The sequence below is a fragment of the Panulirus ornatus genome, chromosome 1 (assembly GCF_036320965.1).
Source record: "Panulirus ornatus isolate Po-2019 chromosome 1, ASM3632096v1, whole genome shotgun sequence".
Taxonomy (NCBI): domain Eukaryota; kingdom Metazoa; phylum Arthropoda; class Malacostraca; order Decapoda; family Palinuridae; genus Panulirus; species Panulirus ornatus.
In genome coordinates this window covers 74,956,150-74,979,095 of record NC_092224.1, presented here as the reverse complement: position 1 = coordinate 74,979,095, position 22,946 = coordinate 74,956,150, and the positions used below count along the sequence as shown (strand labels likewise).

Here is a 22,946-nt window from a genome sequence, read left to right as displayed (position 1 = left end):
CAATGGGGAAACTCCTACCAACATTAAGGACTCTATAAGGCACTACCTCCTGTACTGAATACATAAAGGGCTAGGCTCGCGTAAGAAGCATTTTCTTTATTACGTTGATGGCTCCAGTCACGGACCAAAGCCCACATCAAGTATGGGCCTTAACTGAAACACATAGAGGTTGATGAAAGGGAAAAAGTAGAGACAAGGGAAAGTATTCATGAATTTTGGAAGAAGTGAAACCTATGTTTTAATATGCACCAAGTCATAGTTATTGGGGAAAACACGAGACGATAGTGTTCCAAAACTTCGAGGTATATAGAAAGAGTTATCAAAACGACCCACCCTTGAGTTGGGAACGGGCACACAGTAACCAAGAGGTGCAGCAGCTTGCCGAGTATTGCGTGGTCTGAGCTGGTGGTGACGCCACACTAGCAGCCAGCTCTCGGCAGCAAAAAAAAAAAACAACTTAATACTCACATAAGAGGGAAAGTGAACCAACAATACGGAGTAGGGCAAGCGGGTCAAGTTTTGAAGTTAGCTTGAGAGAGCTTATAAGTCGGACCGATTTTAAACTCTGTCAAGTAAGGATGCAGAGCTAGGGAGATCCCAGATATTAGATCAGTACTCCATACAAGGACGGATTGATCCTTTGTATAAACGGAGCAATTGTTCAGAAGAAAAGATAATAAATTTAAACAGGACTTTTTTTTTTCTTTTTTCTTTAAAGGCTGACGTAGCTATTTCCGTTTTGTGGAGTTTCCAAGAAAGAGTGAATGTAATGGTTATACTAAGGATGCTCACAGAGTCAAGGGGAGGAATTACAGAATCGTCAGAGGAGAGAGGAAACTGTAAAGAATTTTCGTCGATGGAGAGACAGGTAGAAAGTGGGTCTTCGAGGCATTAAACTTAGCCGAATTTCGTCTAAACCACCAAGATGTCCTGTCCAAATCTGAGTTTTTGGGGAACTTGCATCGAGACGAGATGCAAATCGAGTGAGTGAAGGGGCAAAACTGAAGAATGTGGAGGAATGCAGTGTTGAATCGTCAGCCTATGAGTGATTATATGTGGAAGAAATTGTTTATAAAAAGGAGAAAAAGTGTAAGTGACAGGACAGAACCCTGAAGGGAAGGGGCTGATCCATCAATATCCAAGGAGATAGCTCGGATAGAGAGGAAGCTAGATATGAGGGAGCAAAGTGAGGGAAGCCAAAAGAGGGGAGTTTTAGAGATAAGACCCTAATGCCACACCTTGTCAAAAGCTTTACACATGTTTAGGACAATTACAGAGAATTCACTGAAATCTTTCAGGGATGATGATATAGTAAGATAAGAAAGAATATTACCAGTGGATCTCGCTATACGGAAACCATCCTGATGATCAGAGAGAAGACTGTGAGATTCAAAATGTCTAAGGATATGGAAGCTGAGGAGGGATTCACAGGGTTTGGTTGGAAATGCAAGATCTCAAAGCAACAGGACGATAGTTAGAGGGGTTAAAACGGTCACCCTTCTTGGGGATGGGAAGTAACAACTTGTGCTTCTAAGAAGTAAAAGTTCTGGTTTTTAAACAGAAAAGGAACAGAGGAGCAAGCATAGGTGCAAGTTCAGAGGCAGATCCTTTCAGTACACGTGCATCTTGTGTCCAGATAGAGAAGCAATTTTCGGGCAGTTCGAAAAGACATTATGAGAAGGGGCATAGGATTAGTATGAGGGGGTGAAGGGATTTTAGAGTCATCCAGGGAAGAGTTAGACGAGAAACGGGGACCAAACCGAGTTGCTTTATCTAAAGGAGAGACAGCTACAGTACCGTCAGAACGTAGAATTGAAGGAAAGGTAAGGCGACAGGATTTGCTAGCGACGCCCTTAGCTACAGACCAGAAAGACTTATCAGTAAATGAATAGTAGAGGTTATCGCACTTCCTTTGAATTTTGTCGGTAAGGTAGGTGAATTCCCTCAACGATAGGCGGATTAAAGCAACTAAGAGAGGCACACAGGCCCATAGATAACATGAGCATGTAAAATGTGAAAAAAATAAAAGAATAAATCGTGAAGGGAAGTTTGAGGACTAGAATGTTAACAATTGAAAAGAAATGGAAAACCTCTCGACCACTAGGACGAGTTGGAGAAAGGCACGGGTGCGAGTAATGATAATACTGAAGGTGACAAATTGTTACAAAATCATATCGAATGTTATCAGACTGATGAGACGTGGGTTGAAGAGGAAAACATGTGACACAAAACTTTATGAAGAAAAGGAAAATCAGAGTTATTCCTGAGACATCAGCCAGCCATGGGTAAGATGACCGTAGAGACTGAAAAAATAACGAGTAGGAGATACTGGAGGGAGGGTGAGGGAGGACCAATGAACGTTACAATACTCAAGAGTTGGAGGAAGACATTATTACTTCCCTGGGCTGCTGCTGTCTTCAGCCTATTGACACAGAGGGTGTAAACCATCGCTTCAACACTCCTACGTCAGGAGGGTAGCGCTTCCCTGGGCGGTTGCAGTCTACAACCTACAAACATGCTACACAGTCAGTACGAAACTCGAGTCGTTTGTTACAGTCGACTGCTGGACAGTGGGCGACTCCCTCTGGTTTATGGCCAGGAGCGAAATGGCGTGGGAAACACTTAATCTCTGGCTGGCCCTCAACCCTCCGTAAACTATAGGGGCCAGGGAATGGCACAGCGAAAACCACGTACACTAGGACCACGAGGGTTCGGCACCAACACGTACATTAGGACCTCAGCTATGGACATAAGGTGATCACCATCACCACCAACACGTACACGAAGGCCTCAGCCACGGACAGAGGATCATCACTACGTACGCCAGGACCTTAGTCACGGACGTAGGGGCACTGCCATCAACACCTGCACCAAGACCTCTGCCACGGACGAAGGTCCGTACCACCACCACGAAACATGATCTCGGTCACGGACCCAGGGTCATCACCACCACTACGTACACTAAGACCTCAGTCACGGACGAAAGGTCACCATCATCACCACGTACACCAGAATTTCAGTCACGGACGAAAGGTCACCATCATCACCACGTACACCAACACTTCAGCCAAGGACATAGGAATACTCACTGACTCGGGTTAATAGCAATAATCTTTCCTTCAAACAAACGTCGACAAAAATGTAAACAACTTTAGCCATAAAAACTATGGGAGGAGAAAGTGTGAACCCGGACGGTGTCCTCAAGCTCTGGAAAGGTCAGGGAGTCGGAGGCGGTATTCCTACACGGACATGGACGGCGGCGGTCTCGAGCTCTTGAGGGAGCAGGGGATGGTGACGGGTGTTCCCACTTAGAAAAAGTCAAGGCTGGTCTGGCTCAGACTTGTCCTGGATGAGAACGGTTTCCAGACCAGGTCTACCCTCTACTTACAAGGCTGACTGCCACGTATCCTGTCAACTCTGACATTATGTTCCTGGGAAGTCAACACATACTCTAAGTAACTTACCGGTATGAGCAGTGAAAAAAAAAGATCTTTTCCCGTTTGCAGAAAAAGACTTTTGTAAGACAAGTCTTTGATGCTCTGGTATATATATATATATATATATATATATATATATATATATATATATATATATATATATATATATATAGAGAGAGAGAGAGAGAGAGAGAGAGAGAGAGGTGGAAGGACGGAGTGAAAAAGATTTTGAGTGATCGGGGCCTGAACATACAGGAGGGTGAAAGGTGTGCAAAGAAAAGAGCGAACTGGAACGATGTGGTACACCGGGGTCGACGTGCTGTCAACGGATTGAACCAGGGCGTGTGAAGCGTCTGGGGTAAACCATGGAAAGTTTTGTGGGGCCTGAATGAGGAAAGGGAGCTGTGGTTTCGGTGCATTACACATGACAGCTAGAGTGTGAGCGAATGTGGCCTTTGTTGTCTTTTCCTAGCGCTACCTCGCGCGCGCGCGGGATGGGGGGTGCTATTTCATGTGTGGCGGGGTGGCAACGGAAATGGATGAAGGCAGCAAATATGAATGTGTACAGGTGTATATATGTATATGCCTGTGTATGCATATGTATGTATACGTTGAAATGTATAGGTATGTATATGTGCGTGTGTGGGCGTTTATGTATATACATATGTATGTGGGTGGGTTGGGCCATTCTTTCGTGTGTTTCCTTGCGCTACCTCGGGAGAAAGCGACTAATATAAAAAAAAGAATATATTCAAATTTAATTCCTGCAAAATATAAAATGATAAAACTTCACTACTCCAAGGTTAATCTAGCATACTTGTTGGCCATGCACGAGAGTCAACTCCCTTATTTTAGTGCCTACGAACCAAGCAAATTCCTTGTAACCCCTGGAGCAGGACGGTACGACCCTTGGGTATGATGGCCTGAACTTTAACCTAGCCCTTAAGGATCAGGTCAAAGGCCTGTCAGTAACAGCCATGGGTAGTGTTGTTATACTCAACGGTCGCACCGTCGTGTTCAGTTAGTTAAAAGATTGTTAATGACGTGCATCAAAGTGTTAGTCTCATCCATGCAGGAGTCAGGTCAGCTCCGGCGGCTAGCCTAGTCACAGCCAAATTGCCACCACTCACCAGCCTCCTACCATCCCTTACGCTGGCACCAAGCTTCTTCCAACTCCAGGCCGAAATCTCTTCATTTATATTCATCACAAAGACACCCCAGGACAGACTGCCGGAGCAACGTGTTAATACTTTCCACAACAACAGATTTAATCCACAACTATAGTTCAGCAGTACCTAGCTGCTGCATCTCAAACTGAAAGAGTGTGAGGCAGTTAATGCTTCATAATCAATATCTTATTCATGACCCCTGGGTGAACCTCACCCGGGGTGATATCTCTCTTTTCCTGACGTACGAGACGACAGCCACCAGCCTACGGCAGCGGTGCTGAAGCATGACTGATCGAAGGTACCGCTGCAGTGGTCTACAGTGTATTGTGAGTGATGGAGAAAAAAAATGGGTGGTTCGAGGGAGTGAAACAGAGCTTACTACTAGCATGTGAAGTGTACCGTGAGCTGAGGGTACGTGGCGGTACAGTTTACTGACTGATGATCGCTCACGGAACACTAGCTGTGTCAGCTGTGTACGGTGACATTCGGCCCACAGCCACAACTGTGTGCGAAGTACTTCACAGTCAACAAAGCCCAGTCAATGTGTCTCTCTCTCTCTCCATACCATCATTCCAGAAAACAATTTCTTTCTTTCACCAGGACTCCTTAAATGGTTCATGTGGTGTGAAGGTTGTCATCCTGGAAGTCCTACCCAGGAGGTTCTGAAGGCTGGGTTTCGAGGTGTCTGACAAAGAAATCTGAAGGAAGGGAGTGTGGCGAGGACAGCCATGTACACACATCTACACAGCCACCGTTGAAAACTCCTACCAACTAGGACCTGATTTTAGTACTAGGTCCTTAATACCTGACCTCGCCACAAGGTCCTTGAGCACCTGAACTCCATACTAGTCCTTCGAATACCAGTTCTTGCCAGTATGTCCTCGAGTACCTGTTATCTCCAGAGGTTCTCAGTATCAGTCATCACCACTAGTTCTTCAAGTATCTGTCCTTACCTCTAAGTCCTGGAGCACCTGTCCTTATCCTTAGGTAAAGAAGTATTTATCCTCAACACTAAATCCTTCAGTACCTGTCTTTACTGACAGGTTCTCGTGTACCAATCCTCACCTCCAAGTGTTAGAGCACCTGTCCTGAGTGTTACGTTCTCGAGTACCTGTTCTAGCTATTAAGTCTTCGAGGACCAGCCGAAGACCACAAACTAGCATGCTGTGAGAGTAAGCATGGCCTGAGAGGCATCATGCGATGTGCGCAGTTAGTACGTCATGTGGGGCGTCATGCAAGGTGGACTGCTGGGCCAGTATTGGTTTACCTTGAGGGGAAACACCTAGACCGTAGGTTGTCGCATAACCACTGAACTTGACAAAGATTCCTGCAAATACAGTAGACTGGTGTTACACGGAAGGTCAACAGGAGTCAAATACAGAAGACTAAAATTACGGTGAAGGCCAACAGTCATATAAAGTAGACTAGAGTTACAGTGAAGGCCAACAGGAGTCAAATATAGTTGACTAGCGTTACAGTGAGGGCCAACAGGAGTCAAATACAGTAGACTAGAGTTACAGTGAAGGCCAAAATGAGTCAAATACAGTACTCCAGAGTTACAGTAAAGGCCATCAGGAGTCAAATAAAGTAGACTAGAGTTACAGTGAAGGCCAACAGGAGACAGATCAACAAAAAGCTGGAAAATACTGGGGAAAAAAATCACATCTATTTGCATTACAAAGTATTAATAAAAATGAAAGTATTACAGTAGAATTTCTAACCTAGGGTGAATTATCAAACATAAAAAAATAAATAAAGCACAGTATCAACATGGTCCCTAGACACATAACAGGTAAGTGTAGGATTAGGGGATGAGTACACAGGCTACTACACTGTCTACATGAGCAATACAGTGGAAGAATCACACACAAGACAATGCCATCAAGATACCACTTGGGTTTGTCTTCCTGATGAAACACACTGTGATCCCTTACGTAAAAGCATTTAGTATATAACAATCGTTCACATGACGGGTTGTAAGCTGTCGAATCCCAAAAATAACAGTAAAAACCTAAATTTGTAGTCTCTTCTTTTTCCTTCTTCCTTCCTCAGTGACCTGAGAATCATTAATCCATTATTTTTGTGAAACTAGTTCCTGGATCCTTGAAAGCCTGGGATAATTAATGTAATCCCTCTCGTAAATCCGTTTATATAGTTACTATCGAAAAGTTGAACGATATGCCAGAAATGTAACCTGCGTACACCTACAAATGAACCAGTGAACCAACTGACACACTTAATGGAAGAGATAAGATCAGTCTACACTTCCACCAGGAGGCTGGCTGGTGCTCTGGTGACAGCGTGGTGACCATGGCCGGATCAGCAGCGGCCCTGGGAGCCTCGCACCTCACCCCTCAAGCGCCACAATGGTTCATGGGGAACCAGTGTGGTCGTGACCCCCGCCCGTCATACCCGCACCAGCCACATTTAAAGCCATAGTACACGACCTCCAAGATCTTGCCAGGCCGTACGTAGTACACGCCCTCTAAGACTTTGACAGGCCATGGTACACGCCCTACAAGATCTTGCTGGGCCGTGATACACGCCCTACAAGACTATTCCAGGGTGTGGTAAAATCCCTCCAAGACCCTGGTAGGCCGTAGGCCTCCAAGACCTTGCAAAGCCGCGGTATATGCCCTCCAAGACCACTCTAGACCGCGGCACACGCCATCTAAGACCTCTCTAGGCCGTGATACACGCTCTCCAAGACCTCTCTAGGTCGTAGTGCACCTCCCACAATACCACATCAGGCCGCAGTAAACGTCCTCTAAGACCTTGCCAAGCCGCGGCCCACGTCCTCCCAGAGGCTTCCCAGGCCGCGGCCCCACGACCTTGCTCTGGACCTCATCACCCGAGGCTGGCTCACCAAGGACCATACTTCACCATATAACTTGACGTGCAGATCCTGGCCACCGCCCTATTGCCTTCGGTGGTGAAGGGCTTAGGTCTGGTGAGGGTGGGGGTGGGGACAAGGGAAAAGGAAAATAGTCAGGTTGGAGGAAACGGGGCAGGAACTGCGGCCAGGTTGGGGAGGGAAGGGAAGCAAGGAAAGAAAGGGTGGACGGGGCTGTGTGGAACTACAGGAAAGGTGGACGGGGCGTTGAGGATCTACAGTAAGAGGGGGGGAGGAACTACATCGAGAGCGGAGGGAGCGGGACAGGAACCACAGCCGTGGTGGTGGGTGAGGCCCGGGGCACTGCAGGAACCCACTTCAGTGTGACCGTCAACAGTGTACTTGACCACCATGACCACAACACTTCCTTCCGCCCAGGCCAGTAAGGTGAACATCCTCAGCAACCCCACCCTCCACACCTAGCAGTAACGACCCTCCACACCTAGCAGTAACGACCCTCCACACCTAGCAGTACCGACCCTCCACACCTTGCAGTACCGACCCTCCACACCTAGCAGTAACGACCCTCCACACCTAGCAGTACCGACCCTCCACACCTAGCAGTACCGACCCTCCACACCTAGCAGTACCGACCCTCCACACACACCTAGCAGTACCGACCCTCCACACCTAGCAGTACCGACCCTCCACACCTAGCAGTACCGACCCTCCACACCTAGCAGTACCGACCCTCCACACACACCTAGCAGTACCGACCCTCCACACACACCTTGCAGTACCGACCCTCCACACACACCTTGCAGTACCGACCATACTCATCACCTGGCGGTAGGTGCCGGCCAGGGGAGTCCCGGCATTACGGGAGGTGTGTAGGTAGATGATGTCTACCGCTCGTGTGCTCAGACAACACACCTCAGCCCTGACTGAGGTAAGGAAGTTGGCGATCATAAAGACTGTACCCCATGCAAGATGTCGTGCTCGGAGGTATAGTAAAACATGCAAAATAAACTATATCTCTCAGCTACATTACCCTGCTTAAAGTACCAGTATTACCGTATTCCTAAAAGTACTAACCTACTGATGTGCAAGGAAGAAAAGTACTCACTATGGATGAATTACGGATGTGCTAAACATGTGATGTACAACAGGAACCTACTCGCCAAACTGTACACACACACACACACACACACACACACCGACTACCCCTGCATGACAGGTGCTGTAACAGACGGTACAGCACTGACATGCCCGACTAACAAGGATCAGAAGACACATACATACATACAAACATACACGAGCTGCTGTAATTATGTACTAACCTCCAACGTGTTGCGGGAATATACAATACAGCCATGTACTAACCTCTGCTACAGTATTGAAAGGTACAATGTACTAATGTTCTCATGTACTAACCTCCGGCATACTCCGGGAAGGCAGAGAGCTGGTTAAGCGCCACAGTACCAGCGAAAACCAGGAAGTTGATCAACACCAGAGCCACGCGGCCCCCATTATGTTCTCCCATCCTGTGGAAAAAAAAAGGAAAAATGATTACATAAGCTAATTTATACAAGGTGGTGTTACCGGACTCCACTAGCAAGTGGTAAAACTGAGTGAGAAGTCACCTTCTACGAGGCTGTAACACTGTCAGAGACGGAAAGGAGTACAGCATCGTCCAGGGCCTTCTCACCCTAAAAGAGCCCACCTTACCCTACTCCTTCATGAAGCGCAGCATGGAATCTGCGAGGTTGGGGGAGATCCTGGGGTTGTAGAACTATCTATCTAACTAACTGTAGTGGTAATGCGTTGTACTGTAGTGGTAATGGGTTGTACTGTAGTGGTAATGGGTTGTACTGTAGTGGTAAAGGGTTGTATCGTGGTGGTAAAGGGTTATACTGTCGTGCTCAATTGGTAAACATGCCACACTTCTTATGCACATTTTTGGAATCTTCAGATTATATAAATCTGAGAAGTAAAATGGTATCTATAAATAACACACGACATTAAAGTGGCTCTAGAAATCCTTGGATGATAACATGAACTGCCACAGAATTATCCCTTCAATAATAACTACATTTGCCGCATCTTTTTTTTTAATACAAACATTCGAATTTTCACTGAATAACTGTCACACTCTGGTTACATCTGCCACAGTGCAAGCCTAGCTTAAGTTGCCATAGTTAGAGCATTCTGAACACAGTTGCCATTCTTAATCTATCGTAAATAAATCTGCTATCGGTACAACAGTGTAAAATAAAGTCGTCACACCCGTTGTATTGCAAATAAAGTTGCCAGAGTTAGACAATCTCAAAGGAAGTGATGTTCCTTTAGTCAGTACAAGTACAGCTGCCATAATTAAAGCATCGGATATACAATATCCAAATGACTGAATCATTATGTCAACAGAGGAACATGACCAAAGTTGGCAAGTGTGCATGACTGAGGTAACCCAGCAGCCAGCCACGGTGGCGAGTCAAGACCCCAGACACACATTAACAATACTGACGCATGCCACGCAGGCTATGTCACTCTGCTTCAGACATCAGCCAAACACACCCAGGGAACGATGACGAACGCAGGTGACAACAAGCATTATAGGATCAGCAAGCACGTCAGGGACAACAAATACACTAAGGACAACAAACCAGGACAACAAGCATACCAGGATCAGCAAGCACATCCGGGAGAACAAACACACCAGGAACAAGTACACCAGCAGCAACAAGCACACCAGAGAGACCAAGCACATTAGGCACAATAAGCACATCAGTAGGCATAATGTGCTTTGTGACGCTTCAACTGTGTTGGACACGTTCAAACCTCGCCTTTTACGCCCTGAGTCGACCTAATCAACGTCGCGACTCCAACACTTGGAGGCTGAGGGTAGTGAGGAGGAGCGAGGGGAGGAGGGAAGATGGGAGAGGAGAGAATATGGAGGGAGGAAGGGTGAGGACAAAGGAAGGGGAGGACCTTGGTCTGCTGTATGCACTGAGGCTCTCTACTGTCGCAACAACGTCCTCTGGTACACGTGCCCTCATGCCCAGCATACCCCTCACCCTGATACACTCCCGTCACCGCTACACACACACCCCTAGTGTACATGTACACCATGACCCCTCACCCTGATACACTCCCGTCACCGCTACACACACCCCTAGTGTACATGTACACCATGACCCCTCACCCTGATACAATCCAGCCATCGCTACACACACCCCTAGTGTACATGTACACCATGACCCCTCCCCCTGATACACTCCCGTCACCGCTACACACACCCCTAGTGTACATGTACACCATGACCCCTCCCCCTGATACACTCCCGTCACCGCTACACACCCCTCGAGTGTACATGTACACCATGACCGGTCCTCTTGATACCCACCCAGACACCGGTACACACCTCTTCCCCTGATACACACCCAGCCACCGCTAAACACCTCCTCAAGTGTACATGTGCATTTTACTGAGAATTGCTTTAAATGTAAGAACGCCCTGAAACAGCCAACAGGGAATTGCTTGATTATCTTGTAAGAGAAGCTGCCACGTATACCGTGCGAGCATAAATCGCAATATGATAAAAACTGTTCGGAGTGCTTTACAGGCAGACGGCCCGTGCTGGACATATACTGCAGACACACACATCTCATTCATTCTGGAAATATTAACTGGAAATCTGAAGCGGATAAGGAAAAGTGTTCACAGGCACTACCCTCTTGTCTACGTCATGATGTGGAAAATGTCGCACATCACTCCCAGAGTAGGCCCAGACGAAGAGCTAGTGAACCTCGTCAACCCAACAGATCTCTTCCTAAACAGTAATCCACCAGGTGTACACACACCAGATAATCACCACCTTAACACAAGATTTCGAGAGGGACATTGAGTGCATACCCCTGCACTCAGACCCAGGCCCGGACTCATGCAACTCAAGTCTTCATAAAAGAAACGCAAGTCACCTCTAGCACGTGCATGAAGGATCCTCTGGAGAAAAAGTCTAGATCCTGGCATCATCCCTGAGAGTCTGAACCTGACCCACATCGCTCCACTCAACAAAGGTGGAAGCAACGCACTCCTAAAACAAAAAACGATCGCACACCATTATGATCTTCGCAAGAGTCCTGAGGGGCAAGCAGACGGAATCTATGGAAGTGAACAAACTTCATAACCCACAACAACATACTTTCAAGGTGGAAGACCGTGTTTATCTCATTTGCTTGACCACTATGATAGGATTGTTGAAGCTCCGGAAAACAAAGAAATTGCTGACGTAATTTACACAGACTTTGCAAAAGCATTTAACAAATATGAAAGACGAGAATAACCGGTAAAATTGGGAGATGGATATACAACTTAACTGACAAATCACAACACGTAGTTGTAAACTGTGCCATATCCAGTGCTTCCATAGCAAAAAGCTCAGTCCCCCAAGGAACTGTCCTTGCACCACTGCAGTTCCTCGTTTTTATATCTAACATTCATGCAAACACGAGCCACAGTTCAATATCATCCTTCGCAGATGATACAAGAGTAGGTATGAAAATCACATCAAGAGAAGATGCCGAAAAGCTACAAAGACATAAACGAGAAAAACATGCTTTTCCATGGATATAAATTTCAACTCCTTCGGTAGGGGGAAAACGAGGACACTAAAAACAACAACGAATACCGGAAAGACACGGACGCTGTCATAAACCAGATGAATAATGTGAAAGACCTTGAGGTAACAACGTCTAACGACCTAACCTTCAGCGAACACAACAAAACAACGGTTGCCTCATGCAGGAAGATGACAGGCTGGATCCTGCGGACCTTCACGATAAGAAAGGAAACACCAATGATGATACTATTCAAGGCACTAATCCTCTCACGAATCGAGTATTCCTGCGTTTTAACATCACCCTACAAGGCGGCCGAAACTACACATTAAGGAAGTGTCCGGGGATCTTTTACAGCCAATATTAATGTGGTAAGGGAACTAAATTACCGAAAACGAATGAAAACACCTGAGCCTTTGCTAACCTGGAGCGCAGACGGGAGAGGTACATCATCATCATCCATATCTTCACAATCCTAAAAGGTATGGTTTCTCACCTACATTAGGAAATATTCTAATGGCACGACAAGCGTGGAAGACTGTCAAATATTTCCTTTGAAGTCCACAGGCGCCATATGCACGAAAAGAGAGAACACCTTGAACATCCGGGGCCCAAGACTCTTAAACATCTTGCCATCTACCATCAGAAACAATATCAGATGCACGGTAGAGAAGTTCAAGAGTGCACTAGACAAGTACCTACAACGTGTACCAAACCAGCCTGGCTGTGGGGGCTACGTGGGTCTTAGGGGTGCGGCTTTCAACAGCTTGGTGGACCAACGACCCAATCCAGGAGCCTGGGCCTAGCCCGGGCTGAAGACCTCTAAAGACTCCACGAGGTGGCCACCCTGACACACACATACACAGCCACCGCTACACACCCCTCTAGTGTACATGCACATCCCACCCCCTGACACATACCCAGCCACCGATACACAGCCCCTCTAGTGCACATGTGCACCGCGACCCCTCCTCCTGATACACACCCATCTAGTATACTTGTGCACTCTGACCTCTCCCCCCGACACGTACGCAGCCACTGATACACACACCCCTCGTGGATATGTACACCCTGATCCCTCCCCCTGACACACATCCAGCCATCGCTACACACCCTTGTAGTGTACATGTACACCCTGACCCCTTTCCCTGACACACACACACAGCCACAGACACCGCTACACACCCCTCTAAGTGTACATGTACATGTCTCCCCTCCTCCTTATACCCCTAGCCATCATACACACCCCTCTAGTGTAATTGTACACCCTTCCCCTCCTCCTGACACCCTAGCCATCATACACACCCCTCTAGTGTACTTGTACACCCTTCCCCCTCCTCCTGACACCCCCAGCCATCATACACACCCCTCTAGTGCACACACACACCCTCCCCCTCCTCCTGACACAGCGCAGGCCACTGTTGCTACAACAAACCCGTATGGCAGACGTTTCCTCACCATCAGAAGAGGAACATCGCTCCGTTATACTGCAGTATATTCCCTCGTGTTCATTGTAGTTACTTCTCTTCACACAGAGGCATCCATTGTCTTACTATAGCTATTCCTATCTTCAGTCAACAAGATACGTCTGTCTCATACAGTACGATGCATCATACTCAGTGGAGTACATATCCCTCTGATAGGCTTGGTCAGATATTGATCATGTTTACCTAAGCACAAATAACTTATGTCCACAATAACCACGTCACTATGTCTACTTACAGACACGACTATATATACCCTACGTTCCCTTAGGTACACATCTCTCATGTTCCCTTAACCACAGATCCTTTACCTCTAACTACACACATCCCTCACTTCCCCTTAGTTACGTATTCCCCACGTCCCCTTAACTACGGATCCCATATGTCCCCTTAACTACGTATCCCATATGTTCACTTAACTACGTATCCCATATGTCCCCTTAACTACGTATCCCATACGTCCCCTTAACTACGTATCCCATATGTCCCCTTAACTACGTATCCCATATGTCCCCTTAACTACGTATCCCATATGTCCCCTTAACTACGTATCCCATATGTTTCCTTGACATCCTTCAGCCTGTCTCCACGGCCCAGAGGGCTGGTAGAGGCAGCAGGGGGTGCGGAGCAGATGGTAGAGGCGGCCGCCACCCTTCAAAGGGAGCAGCGGCTATTATCTACTCTCTTCAATCCATGTATTACACACACACACACACACACACACACACACACACACACACACACACACACACACACGATCCCCCCACCCACCCCACCTTCTCTCTCTGCATCTGGAACTCCCACGGGAATAGGCCAGGGGCATACAGTGGTCTGTTGCTGCCCTGCCCTTCGACTACCCCTGACTGACATCCGCTGTCAACAGTTAACCAAACATTCAGGTAATTACGCTTTCACATCTTCCCTAAAGTACACAGGAACACACCTGTTATGCTAACATAGGCCTCCCACCTTCCCGCCTCCTCCTCGATTTCTCTTATAATTGAAGGGAATTTACCGAACAAATTTGGCCAAATGTAAATCATACTGTGTCTTGTGTGGCCTTACAGCTAATGGACACACCTAGGATGTCGTGATTAGCTGACCACACCTACTGGCCACACTCTCCTCTGAGTGCATGAAAATACATAAACACACACACATGTACAGACTGACGGATAAAGTGCACAGACACGCAGTGTGAGTATGTGTAATCTGTAAGGTCTGATGGGATAAGTGTGGTAAATTTCCTCTCATAAAGAGCGTAGTGTGGCTATTGTGTGGGGGCACACACACACACACACACACACACACACACACACACACACACACACACACACACACACCTCGGATGTGTGGAGACATATAAGCAAATTCACACCATTCGTCGGCTGTGTATGGAGAGAAAAGTACACTTACAACCTCCCTAGGGTTGAGTAGGGAGATGCAGACACACTCAACACACTCTCCTGGGTTGTGTGGGGACACACACACACACACACACACACACACACACACCACTCCTCCAGTGGCACACGTGTTGTCACAAGGGCCGTGCCCTCAGCCGTCACCAGATACAGAAGTAGGCCAAGCCCGTTGGGCCGACCGGGTCACACTTCTTCTTTAGTCTCCTCAATAATCCAGGACCATCGCTGCCTGACAATCAAAAACAAGCGAATTACTGGCAAGGAGAGCCAGGTCATGTTATACCAGGACCTGACACCTGTACAGACTAGGTCAACCTGCACCAGGTAACACCCAAGTACTTTAGCCAGGTTCTACAGGGGACAGCTCTACTTCCTGGCTCATTAAATGTGAGCGACGGTAAACAAAATATCTCGGGTTAAAGTTATGGTCTGGTGTCGTTCGGCTCCGCAGCAGCAAGACTAGTGGAGGTGTTGATCTGTGTGCTTTGGGTCGTCAAGCCCTCGCTAGTGTAGTCAGGTGTTGTCGTCCAGCCTTCCCTCCTAGACCCTTAACTGAGTGGGTCACTGCCGGCCTCACTGGTGACTTGTGTAGCTCAGTGGGTCACCCGACCTTCAGCCACACACTACACCTAAGGAAACTAAACATTTCTATCAGAGAGAGAGAGAGAGAGAAGACGCCAATCTAGTTCCCTTCTGAACTTTTCCATTAAAAAAAAAATAATTCAAGCTGTCAAATAGGCTTCTCTATATGTATACCTTCACACACACACACACACACACACACACTTCCCTAATGTAGTGACCATGAGTAAGCACCGCACGGTTTCGAACCCTTGGCGCAACAGTCGGCCCACACCCAACCCAGGTGGTCATTCTGGGTAATGCGTACCTGGCTGAGACTAGTGCGTGTGTACACACTGGAGTAGAGACATAATACATATATACAGTATAATATATGAGCCAACACGAGTATAACCTCTCTCCAAGTAACACTTAAATAGTAATTACACAGACATACACGCGAGGGTGGAGGCCAGACGAGGGAGAAAAGTGGAAGAGAATCAATATTGATGTTAGCGATCAGCCTGGCCTCACCACACCGCAATCTTTCGACTTTTTAATTTTCCCTTCCTTTTAAGGCTTAGGGGGTGGAGAGGGGTGAGAAGGATGAGGCGCAGGGTGATAAAACAGGGAGAGAGGAATAGCTAGGGGAGGTGGAAGCGAGAGGGAAAGAGAAACAGAGAGGACGAAAATAACGGTGAGATCCACAGAGATATACTGGGAAGGTATAACAGGTGATGGAGCCAGGGAAAGGAATGAAACAGTCACGAAAAGGGATCAAGGAAAGATGTGGAGATGTGGAGAGAGAGAGAGAGAGAGAGAGAGAGAGAGAGAGAGAGAGAGAGGTGAGAGTAACGTTGCCAGCCTCGGGCTCAGCCACCAGTCATCTGCGCATACATTCAGTCCTTCCTACCCCGCAACTGACCCAGCACCGCCACCACCCCTACACACCACTACCCTTCACACCACCACTACAACCCTCCAGGCCACCGCCACTACCCTCCACTCTGCCACCACCTTCCACAACACCTGGAGATGGACCTCACCACTAAAATCTCGATGCTTACCAGAGACACGAAATCAGCATTTCGAAGACATTCGAAGAAAGTTTAGACAAACTGAGGCAGAGGCCTGAGACATGGCACAAGGGCCTCCATGTAGAGAAATAAACAGTAATGCACGTTAGTACATAAACGATTCAGTATGGTTATAGATAGTAGTGAAACAAGGGAAAGACCCAAAGCGATATAATCAGTGATGACCTAAGATATACAGAGCAATGATGAAGCAAACAGATGGCTAGGCTTCACTGCCAACCATAAACTATAAAATTAAAGAAACACACAATACTGCCTCTTTATGTGGGCCTAGTTAGACCATTTTAAATGGTCTGAGTCAGACTACAGTCAGAATACGCTGTTCAGTTCTGGTTACTTACGTATCAAAGTCATGCAATAACCAGAGCGAATATAAAGACGAACAAAACTAATTCCATCGCTCAAAGATCAACCTCGCGAAGACGACTCAAAGATGTACGATAATATCCTCGACAAGGCAGCAGACACCGAGAAAATCTTCTAAAAAGTTTCCAAATTACCTATAAATTTTCATCATATTTTGTCATGACAATTTCTTCACAGATATAAAATGGCCAAACGTAAATATATATATATGTTTTTCACTAATACAATTCCAGAACACTAGGATAAGGTACGACAAGAAGTAGTGAAGACCAAGGTACGGCCAGAAGTAGTGAAGTTGAAAACCATCCGAATCAGGGTTAAACAACGACCTTAACTGATACTTATTATCATCAGTAAATAATTCTCCCGAACAACGACCTATAGAGATCAGAGGTTATGGTAAATCCTGCCCAGAGCAGATGGTGGATCACGTTACCTCAGAACGTATATATACAATCGCACCTTCCCTAAAATTACGATACGAGCAGATTCTCTCTTAAATCACACGGTGTTCCCTCAAGAGGTATCATCCAGTCGGCAGCTGTACCGGTGAGAGAGAGAGAGAGAGAGAGAGAGAGAGAGAGAGAGAGAGAGAGGTGGGTGGGGAGGACCTACTGTTATATGATCCTAAAGAGAGTTGGGATCTAAGGTACAATTACTGCCCTCCAGTAAGTAACCTGGACACTGATCACCAGGTCTTTTATCATCTGTCACAACACCACCACCACTACCCTCTACCTTACCACCACTACCCTCTACCGTACCACCACTACCCTCTACTCCACCACTCCTACCCTCTACACCCAGACCACTACCCTCTACACCACTACCGGGTACCTTTCACCAAACAGTCAGCTGACGCGCCTTGTGCTGCACTCACACAAGGTTACAATGTTGCTGGTCCACGTGTATCATATTGATTACATCATAGAAGAAACCGTTGCTTCCATATATATATATATATATATATATATATATATATATATATATATATATATATATATATATATATATGGGCTTCAATAGAAAAAGTTTTATATCAATGCTAAAAAGAAATTTCATTTGTTTAAAAACCATGCAATCATTGAATGAATGTAAATGATGCCAAGGGTACGTTTCTCAACATTCTATACGTTGTGCATTTACACTCAACTTCGAATGAATGATGCAACACCATTGTATACACGTACAGCCCAGTGTTAAACATTACTGTGTCATAATCTCCTCAGGAGAATATGAGGATTGATTCGTGATTAGCAGCAACTGGTTGTATCACTGCTGCCTCCGTACCTATCTGTCACAGTGACCAACATTGGAACGCAATGTATACAGTGTAATCCACGCGTCTTCTGAAAGACTGCGTGTCGTGTTCTCGAAAATGGTGCTTGAAATCTTCCCCAGATTCTGAAATACCTACATCCAAATTCTGGGTTCTGCTAGAGCTTAAGTTTCGGCCGTGAAAGAAACAAACACACACTAGAAAATGTCATGTAGACACAGGTGTTACCGGGTTCTAGCTGCCTGAGATCACGTCGAGAATAAAAATTGACCGTCGCTGAGGAATTATTTACGCCAGAGGAATACATCATCTCTGTGGTAATCTTATGTAGCGCAACACTGAAGCTACAGGCAACCCCGTGAAAGTGGTCTGGAGGTTGCATATATATATATATATATATATATATATATATATGTTTGTTTGCAGTTTCCCACATTAGCGTGACACATTCAGGAGCCGAGGGCTGGACCTTGGAGAAAATAGCCTCACTTGGCTCCTTCCTGTTCCTCTTTTTAGGAAGTAATAATACAGGAGAGAAGGATTACCAGCCCTCCCCCCCCCCTCTCCCTGCCCTTTCAGTCGCCTCCTACGACACGCAGGGGATACGTGAGTGGTATTCTTTCTCCCTTATCCCCTTTGTTGTCTTTTCCTAGCGCTACCTCGCGCGCGCGCGCGGAGGAGGGGGGGGGGGGGATTTCATGTGTGGCGGGGTGGCGACGAGAGTGAATGAAGGCAGCACGTATGAGTATGTAAATGTGTATATATATGTGTATTTCTGTGTATGTATATGTATGTATACGTTGAAATGTATAGGTATGTATATGTGCGTGTGTGGACGTGTATGTATATACATGTGTATATGGGTGAGTTGGGCCATTCTTTCGTCTGTTTCCTTGCGCTACCTCGCTAACGCGGGAGACGGCGACAAAGTATGATAAATAAATAAATGTATATATATATATATATATATATATATATATATATATATATATATATATATATATATATATATATATCAGTTCAGTGCATATAATGTAGTGGATGATGGGCATCGTTGGATGAGAAGGTGTGGTGGTGGGTGCGTGTTTCCCTGCTGTAAACCCGAGACGATTCTTCCACCTGGGCAAGGTCAGGCCGCTACACACGACGCCAGACACCACCACAACTTGACCGACGCACACACACACACACACACACGCACACACACACTGACCCATGTGTATACACGACACAACACACACCCACACCTACCCGTACACCTACACACACTGATCCATGTGTACACGACGCACCTACACACACACACACACACACACACACACACACACTGACCCATGTGTATACACGACACAACACACACCACACCTACCCGTACACCTACACACACTGATCTATGTGTGTACACGACGCACCTACACACACACACACACACACACACACACAGTTTCTCATGTAACAAATTACATATATGAACGTATACATGTTACCAGAACACATCAGGAGTTTTTAAGTTCGGAAACTTTACACTGGTCACTATTATAAGAGTCTAACTAATGAGGTAAGATGTTCAAACAAACATTTATATTAAATAAAGGTATACTAAGCATCACCAATCTAGTCAACCCACTCGAGAAGATCAGCTGGAGAGGGTCCAAAGGAGAGCAAGGAAGACTGTACTTGAACCACGGGAGCTGAGCTAGAGGAAGGGGACACTGGCCTACTTAGGAAGAGGGAAGTGGAGACCTAATGATAACCCTCATACAGTATATATATGATTCGCTTCGACAATGATGATTCATAGCAATCATCTGAGAGAGGAATGAACATATTAACAAGAGGACGCAACAGTAAACCAAGAAAGAATAAGAAAATAGAAATGAACGTACGGTAATGTTGATGGATGATGAACAGAATTGAATAACAATCTATGATTCCACTGTTCTTCCACCCACCCGCCACAACCTGTCACCCACCCGCCAAAACCTGCCATCCACCCGCCATAACCTGCCACCCACACCACCCACCCGCCTCAGGCAGCCACCCACACCGCTCCACCACCACACGATCACCCAAATAATCATCTGACATCATAAATAAAGCAATGGAAAAATGATTAATGCAGTTATTTTATCTCATTGGAAAGTGTTGCCATCATAAATATGGTAATGCGTCCTGGATTACATTGCCACACATTCCTCTCCACACAAGCACGTTGGAAAATATGCCAAAATAACAAAAACATATTTGCATATACCTCGTCCCTGGGAGGTATGCCTCCACACAAATTATATGTGCCTATATGTCATGGGTATATATGGCACTGATCATCGATCATAAGTCTATTCATACGCATCTGGTTATACTCCATCATTACACTGTGATGGTATTACTTGTAAGTTTAATAATACAATTCTGGTCATACTATTACATTATATGAAAATGCTTATGACTATAAGTATAGTACTGGTAATATTTCAGGACTAAAAAAATGTCTGCCGGTCATATAACTAAAGTAATATTTAGTTATACTCCAAGAGAACATAATGACTTTAATGTTACCAAAACGAGAATTTCACAAGTTATCAAAACAGAAAGATGCAAGCGCCTACTTACATAGCAATATGTCGGAGAGTATATCATGTGGTATAACATGTGCAGGTGCTGGGCATACAACTGTGTTAAGCCCTTTACTGACACATGTCCAAATGGTCAGCATTCGTATTGTGACCAGCACTTATATATATATACATATATCCAAACCCCGCTAGCATGTGGGTACACTGCGAGTGTAATGTCAACTTCTGTAAGTTGTGCATCACTGTCAGTGGACGAAAAGGAATACAGCAGCATCGTCGAGGAACTTTTCACTCTGAAGGAGTCCATCATTTCCCTGCTCCTGACTGAAGCACAGTTTCGAAGCTGCAGTAGTATATCATTTATATATATATATATATATATATATATATATATATATATATATATATATATATATATATATATATATATATTTTATACTACTCGCCATTTCCCGCGTTAGCGAGGTAGCGTTAAGAACAGAGGACTGGGTTTTGAGGGAATATCTTCACCTGGCCCCCTTCTCTGTTCCTTCTTTTGGAAATTCAAAAAAAAAAAAAAAGAGAGAGAGGGGAGGATTTCCAGCCACCCGCTCCCTCCCCTTTTAGTCGCCTTCTACGACACGCAGGGAATACGTGGGAAGTATTCTTTCTCCCCTATCCCCTATATATATATATATATATATATATATATATATATATATATATATATATATATATAATCACCCAAGGAACCCTTATCCAGGGGTTCCTGCAGACCAAGGGTGCGCTACGGTAAGTAGCAGCTTCAAGATGGTTCCCTCTGAAACGTAGCGCTCTTTGACGACACTGCACTTTGTTCCGTACACTGACGATGATAACGCCTCGCTAAAGGTAACGGGTTAGTTGGGATCTTCAATATATGTATAGCTCAAGGTGACTGAGGATACCATTACATAAAAAAAAGAATGAGTTACAGTGCTGTACGTCTGTTGACCATACCTGATCAGATATATATGAGAGAGTGGTGACTGAGCGGATGGTGACGAGTACAGGGAATCAGACTAGGGAGGAACAATGTGGCTTTCACGAGTGCATGATGCCTTTGCTTTGAAATCTTTTTGTGAGAGGAAGAGAAAGACATGGATTTGTATTCTTATTTATGGATCTGAAGAATGTATATGACTGCTACGAATATATGGTATGGGAGGAAAGCTACTAGAAGCATAGAGGAATTTTAATCAGGATAGTAAGGCATGAGTAGGAGCAGGAATGTTGGAGGGTGACTGGTTCCAAGCGAAGGTGGGTCTGCGTTGAGGGTGTGCAATGGCTCTTTGTATTGGGATAGGGTGATGAGGGAGGTTAATGCGAGGGTCTTGTAGACAGGAGCGCGTCTTAGGTTCTAGTGGCAGACTGAAAAAGCCAGTGCCAGGGTTTGGGAGTGCGTGAGCGGAGGAATCTTAGTAAATGTGAATAAAAGTAAGGTGATGAGGCTAAAATGAGGGGGGTGAGGGTAGGTGGGGGGAAGGCAGAGGTACTTAAGCGTGAGTGTAAGTTTAAAAGGTTTAAATGCGGAGTACTAGCTGGAAGTGGAGTGCTTTAAACACTTAGAATGGACAGGGCAGCATATCGAACTACAAGAGGTAAAGAGAATTATTAGAGTGGGTCGGGGGGCGGGTGTTCCTGGGTGCGATGAAGAGCGTGTGGCAGATGTCACTGTTTGTAAAGGCAAATTTGACAAGTATGTTTGATAGTATGGTAGTTCCAACGGTGCTATATGAGTAAGTGTATGGACCTGAGTGCTAAAGAATAGACGAGGACGGACGCGCTGGAAATAAAATGGCTGAGATTTTCCCATGATATGAGGGAGGTGTGGTTGTACGCGAAGTAAAAGCTTACCAGAACGTACTAAAGCAATTTGGAAGTATGGCGCAGATGAGTGACGACAGACTGACCAAGAGGGTATACAAGTCAAAAGTTGGGGGAGCAAGGGGGAAGGAGAGACCGAAATGGATAGGAAAGGATGGAGCGAAAGAGGCTTTGAGTCCCCGGGGCTTAAATATGCAAGAGGCTGAGACGTCCGTGAGACAAAGTGAATTGGAGCGATGTGGTATACAGGATGCGACGT

General features: G+C 45.9%; 1 protein-coding gene across 7 annotated transcripts in view; it reads right to left on the bottom strand.

The window, feature by feature from the left end:
- Positions 1-22,946, bottom strand: part of LOC139749641 (uncharacterized) — a 163,617-nt gene that overhangs the window by 34,929 nt on the left and 105,742 nt on the right. For 4 of the 7 annotated variants that reach the window (XM_071663818.1, XM_071663826.1, XM_071663823.1 and 1 more), the window contains 2 exons: positions 8,874-8,983; positions 5,874-5,933 (listed from right to left, as the gene is read on the bottom strand). In XM_071663818.1, the coding sequence (XP_071519919.1) occupies positions 5,874-5,933; positions 8,874-8,982 (169 nt within the window). In that variant the 5' untranslated portion in view covers position 8,983. The remainder of the gene's footprint in view (positions 1-5,873; positions 5,934-8,873; positions 8,984-22,946) is intronic. The other 3 variants (XM_071663842.1, XM_071663834.1, XM_071663847.1) reach the window with 1 other exon arrangement.